Genomic DNA, 6,238 nt, shown 5'->3' with positions numbered 1-6,238 from the left:
AACTCGTGCGCATTCATTTGACACCTGGCTACCAAGCACAACCAAACAAACACACTACAAATATCATTCGAGTCAGATGTCAAATTAATCCGCAAGAGCTGTACTTGATGGTATCTAGCATCGGGTAGATGATCTGCTTATCCTTATTTTTTTCAAAGTCAAAAGTCAAAATTTCCTTATAAAAACAGACCACAGCAATGGTGATAAGTTAAGTCGCAGAACGTTTTTCGCGAGAAATATAATATCTCTCAACTTGTACCACAACAGCCGTGAAAAGTTGGTCTGTCTGTAGGTAGATACATAAAAATCAAAGAATACTGAACAGTTTCGGTTCCCGGACAATAGCAGCATTGTCCGCTCCCCGCCCGATGTGTGGTGCGCCTAATTTAGTGGGCTGTTGTTGAGTTTAACTTTTATACAAAGTAGGGCAATTTTTGCTTTTCTTATGATCTGAATAACTGGGTACGCTTCCGACGTACAATGGAGATACGAATAACTTAATAAGGGCTTTAACAACTCAATAGACCTGTTTTTTGTAATGGCTTTCCAATTTTAATTATAATAATTAATTAATAATGTCTACATTGGGTTATGCTAATTAGCGTACTAAGCAGCTAGCCCGCCAGGTGGCCTATTTACTTACATTGGTTTATTAGCCACTTATTCAAATCAACAAAAATCGCATTTTTCCTCAAGCTCAAGTTAGCTGGCATGCCTGCAACGCTAACGGCTTGACAGTCGACAAAACTGATCGTGTGTTGCTGTGGGCATCTGAACCATGTGGGCTTATCGGATGGTGAGTGACCAGCATTACAGGAGATACAGGGGATACGTCCTACAAATTGTCATCCTGTAGCCATTTACGCTTGAGGCGTAAGTGTTAGGCCCCAGGAAGTTAAATACATCAACAACTATGTCCTTCTCAGCAATGCTGCCTAGCGACGAGCTCTACAAAAACGTACCAGTAGCGTAGTTTGCCTTGGGGCCCTGTATCAAAATTAGTTCGGGGACCAAATGAAGGGAAAAGATTTCTCAGAAATGAAACCTAAATGCTTGCTTAAAATACTTGTAAATATATAACTGACTTAACCTACCCGCTTATAGGATGTTTCCAACTTTTGGGCCCATGCTTAACCCGGGAAAAAGAGAATGATTTTCTTCACTTCTGTCATTTCTGAAGTGAAACTCTATAGGCAGTTTTTGTATAAGTATAATTGCGTTTTTTCCCCGGGAAGCACCGAACTAAGTGAGATTGTGTAGGTATTACTTTTTACAAATTTTTGCTTTCAATGCTGCAAAACGACCGCCGCAGCGCCCCTGTTTCTTACTAATAATTATATGTTTTTCATAAACAACAACAAAATATATTTAGAAACGCATGGAGGTTGAAAAACAAAAGATGTATCACATTACAAAAAAATGTGATTGTTACATAAAAACGCTTTGCTCAATGGCGTACAAAAACATACCATTCATTTGTCAGTAGGTACCCAGTACCTACTCGGCAGATACAGACGAGCCGGCGGTAGTTACACCGAACATGGAAGAGGAGGGGCGGCTGTGTGAGTGGGAGACTGAATGGTGACGGCTGAATGTTACACCATGAAGCTACCAGTAGGGTTGCCAACCTAACTATAATAAATAGTCGTCGTTATCAACCCATATTCGGTTCACTGGTGAGCTCGAGCCTCTTCTCAGAATGAGAGGGGTTAGGCCAATAGTCCACCACGCTGACCCAATGCGGATTGGCAGACTTCACACACGCAGAGAATTAAGAAAATTCTCTGGTATGCAGGTTTCCTCGTGATGATTTCCTTCACCGTTTGAGACACGTGATATTTAATTTCTTAAAATGCACACAACTGAAAATTTGGAGGTGCATGTCCTGGACCGGATTCGAACCCACACCCTCCGGAATGCAAAGGTCATATCATAATAAATAATAAATAATATTGTGCTATATTTCGGGTCTGCGTACTATATACTGTTGAAAAAATGTAAAGTAAGCAAAAATACTATATTTTCAACACAAAACAAGATTTCATCTTACAAACAAAATTTTCACTTTAAACCTTTATGAACACTAGTTTTTTTTTTTTTTTTTTTTTTTTTTTTTTTTTTTTTTTTTTTTTTTTTTTTTTTTTTTTTTTTTTTTTTACAGATGCAATAGCACACCCTATAAGTATATTAATTTACTCTTTTGTCTAGCCTATCCAAACTCTATCTTATTGAGTTTCGAACAATAAATGAACAAATTAAAAAAATTGCTTTTGGTTTTCAAAAAATTAAATGCTTATTTCATAAAATTCTATATTTTATTTAAGGATACTATATTTTTCTGACAAAATGTTGACAACCCTAGCCACCAGCATCATAATACTTAACCAAGTATCATAGTACCAACAATGTCGTTTGGAACAAGAAGTCATACTAATACATGAAAATGTCATTTATATAAATGGTAAATGGATTGATTTATATACAGTAAATCAAAGCAGAGTATGGTGTAAGCACGCAGATAATGTATAGATACATACCTATTACTAAGTAGCTGCATACATCTCAGCATTGCTTCCTAATGCTTAGGAAGTGCGCGCGTGACGGAAGGCGACATTCATCACTCTGCCGGGTTAAATACGAGTTCTTTTTTTAATAATAATATTATACGTACCATACTATCTACACATATTTTGTAGAGGTGCTTACAAAATATTTAAAAGGTTTTAAAAAACAAACCTTAACAAACACATAAAAAATACGGCATACTTTGTGAAACTGCTAGAAGGTTGTTTTTTAATTTTTTTTTTTTTTTTTTTTTTTTTTATTTTATTAATACTTAGGTATATTATACGATATTTGTAAGGAACTTGAGGCAGGATCCGGTGAAAACATCCCGTGTGGGGTTGCTAGTCCTCCATCGGGTGCGTCCCCTGGGTGGTGGATAGGGGAAAGCCTCCTAACGAGGTACCGGGGAAACCCGGCGTGAACCAAAACTAGCAGGGGGTGGGGCACTTTTATGTGCTGCAACTGAGGTTTGCCGTCTGGATGCTCCTGGTACTGCTTTGCTTATCAGAGTGGACATAGCGAGCGTTTAAATGGCAATATAAGGGGATGAATCTGGTTTCCTGCTGGGTTCTAGTGGCTTCCGAGCCGTGAGGAAGAAAACCTCGTTAAAAATTTACAAGCGCGACGGGCTCTGCTGGTCTTCATAACCGGTGAGCATTGGCTTCAGCTACCGTCGGGCAACCCGTAATCCACACTGAGCGGAACCGGGGGCCTCACGCACGGAGCGAGGGGCCACGAGGAAGACAACCTCTATAAAAATTACCCCAATCCCAAGGTCCGTCGCCTGCCGATGGGATGAGTGGCTGATGGGAATTCAGTCCCGAAGGCGTCACAATGGGGGGTTTGGGGACAATAAAAAATAAAATAATGGATTACACGGCGGCAAATATAACTACCCGGGAGGGTCCCCGAAAGGGGGAATCCCTTGGTGCGCTGGAAAGCCGGCGCATCGGCCCCGACGTATACGGGGGGGCCAACCGACGTGAAGAGGATGTGTTAGGTTTGGGGGGGAAATTTTGGGCAAAGAAAGGAGTGGGAGAAAAAAGAGGAGAAAGTAGTAGAAGAGAAACAGGTACAAGGAACGGTGCTGAAGAGGTGGCGTCGGAATCTGACAGCAGCCTTAGACCCGTCGGGAGCCGGCTCGGATCGAGATCAGGCTCTCCAGTGATAGTACCGATGGGCGGAGCGAAACGTCCCCGTCTCAGCGAGGGTGAAGAAAATAATATGTCCACTGATGAAGAAAGGCCTGGAACACCGGTGCCCGTAAGGCGCATAGGTCAAGTGCCAGACAGTGGGCGCTTTCGTAATAGTCTGGGCAGAACCAGGGAGGCCCGCCAACAGACTAGGCTACGTGCAGAAGAAGACCTCCTTAAAGAGACTGAAGTCGCCCGCTGTCGGCGGGTTTTGCGCAAAGGAGTAGGATCCACGGACGGACAGCGGATCGACGAAAAAACCGCTGCTCGTCTGCAAAACGAGGTACTAGAGGACGTGGAAATTATCAGAAAGGTAGCCACTAAGTCCTCCAACTTGAAGGGTACCTTCGTACGCGATTTAAAAGACGCTGCGGACTCTATTAAGGCGGCCGTGGAAGTCCTGGCATCACGCAATATATCGGAGGAAACGAGAAAATTGCAGGCGGACAATGTTCGCTTGCAGGCCGAGATGGCCAGTCTTCGGACTGAGCTGTCTCAATTACGCCAAGAGATGAAGGGGGAGCAGAATCAGGGTTCTGTCCCCCCTCCTATGGATGTGACGGAGGAGGCACCCCCTGTAACTCAACCTCCTTCAAAGAATAACGGAAAAAATAATAAAACCAAGCGCTCTGGACCAACTCCAGACGCGCTCACTTTAGAGGAGATCTGCCGAACGGTTATGATCCAGGTCGGAGGAATGTTGGACGCCCGTCTGGCGACATTTGAGGACAGGCTCCTCCCAGCGAGAAACCTTCGGCCGCCGCTTGCGTCGGATAATAGGCAAGTTGGGCGTAATTATGCAGCTGTGGTCTCAGGGTCTGCATCGGACGCGTCCAGGCCAGCTGAAGGAAACGTGCCTCAAACGTCTGCACAACCCGGGCCCAGTACAGCACAGAGACCAGTTGGGTCCAATCGGACACAGGGGGCAAAAGAAGGGACATCTACTTCAACTTCTACACCCTCCAAAGGGGTTCAAGAGAAGAAGAAGAAAAAGAAGAAGTATAAGAAAAAGGATGGACACCTGCCCGCTACGAACCAGGAGCAGTGGCAGTCTCAGATGTCAGCGTCGGAATGGACAAAAGTGGGTCGCAAACAGCAACTCGACCCGAAAAGCCGTGCCAGCAAACTCCGCCCCCCTGGATCATCAGCGGTGCTCTTGACGCTAAAGCCGGGAGTTGAGGAAAGCGGTACAACTTATGCGAAGGTAATCACCTTTGCAAAGGAGAAAATCAATGCGGCGGATATCGGAGCTCACGGAGTCAGACTTCGAAAGGCTGCAACAGGAGGCCGCCTATTTGAATTCCCTGGAGCCTCCAGTGCTGATAAAGCGGACTTGCTAGCTAACAAGCTTAGGGAGGTCTTAGGTGATGAGTTTGTCACGGTCTCCAGACCTATAAAATCTGTAGATCTGCGAGTTACTGGCTTGGATGACTCCGTAACTAGTGCTGAGGTGATTGCCGCAGTTGCGTCAGTGGGAGGATGTCCAGCTGATCAAGTACGGGCTGGCGTTGTGGTAAGCGGTTACGATGGACTGGGTGCAGTTTTAGTGCACTGTCCCGTAGCTGCCGCTAAAAAGATTGTAGCAGGAGGAAGGCTTCTTGTGGGCTGGGTGTCCGCTCAAGTCAAACTGTTGGATGCCCGACCCCTCATGTGCTACAGATGTCTTGCTCCGGGCCATGTAGGTGTTCAGTGCAAAGAAGGCATTGACCGCAGTGGGTTGTGCTACCGCTGTGGCCAACCTGGTCATAAGTCTCGTGGGTGCTCCGCTGCGCCATACTGCGTAGTATGTGCAGCTGCGGGTAAGTCAGCCGAACATCGCGTGGGAGGCAGAATTTGTCTTTCCACATCGAATAAGAAGAAGAGGGGAGGCAATATAGATCTGAGAAGCAAACAGTCTTCGTCTTTACCGCAGCAAACTGTAGGGCCAGAGGAGGTTCCAATGACTGAAGATTAGTTATGGATCTGAACCTCCTCCAGGCAAACATCAATCACTGCGCCAGAGCTCAGGACCTTCTATTCCAGAGCATGGCGGAGTGGTCGATTCACGTAGCTGTTGTGTCCGAGCCTTACTACGTCCCATCTGGGGTCGATTGGGTGGGGGATCGAGACGGATTGGTAGCCATAACGTCCCGGTCCATCGAAGGCTCTCCAGCCCTCGTGGATGTGGTCCGGGGTAAAGGGTACGTATCAGCCCTCATCCATGATATAATGGTGGTGGGAGTGTACTTCTCGCCAAATCGGAGTCTAGCTGACTTTGAGGACTTCCTTGCTGAGGTCGGCGCCTTGATAGGCAGAAGTCGCTCCAGTCGAGTGTTAATTGCTGGTGATCTCAATGCCAAATCTGTGGCTTGGGGTTGCCCGGCAACGACTCCAAGTGGACGAGAACTGGAGGAATGGGCGACGGTGACTGGACTCATGGTCCTTAACCGAGGATCGGTTAACACGTGCGTGCGAAGGCAAGGTGGCTCCATTGTTGACGT

At 45.8% G+C, this 6,238-nt stretch overlaps 1 protein-coding gene across 1 annotated transcript; it reads left to right on the top strand.

The window, feature by feature from the left end:
- The first annotated feature begins 2,891 nt into the window (after positions 1-2,891).
- Positions 2,892-5,712, top strand: LOC128199171 (uncharacterized). Its single transcript, XM_052887463.1, has one exon. The coding sequence runs from the start codon at positions 3,400-3,402 to the stop codon at positions 5,710-5,712; it is 2,313 nt and encodes a 770-aa protein (XP_052743423.1). The 5' UTR covers positions 2,892-3,399.
- Positions 5,713-6,238: the final 526 nt, after the last annotated feature.

This window comes from Bicyclus anynana, chromosome 19 (genome assembly GCF_947172395.1).
Source record: "Bicyclus anynana chromosome 19, ilBicAnyn1.1, whole genome shotgun sequence".
NCBI classification, from domain to species: domain Eukaryota; kingdom Metazoa; phylum Arthropoda; class Insecta; order Lepidoptera; family Nymphalidae; genus Bicyclus; species Bicyclus anynana.
The sequence above is the reverse complement of the archived record's forward strand: the minus strand, read 5'-3'. Positions and strand labels throughout refer to the sequence as shown.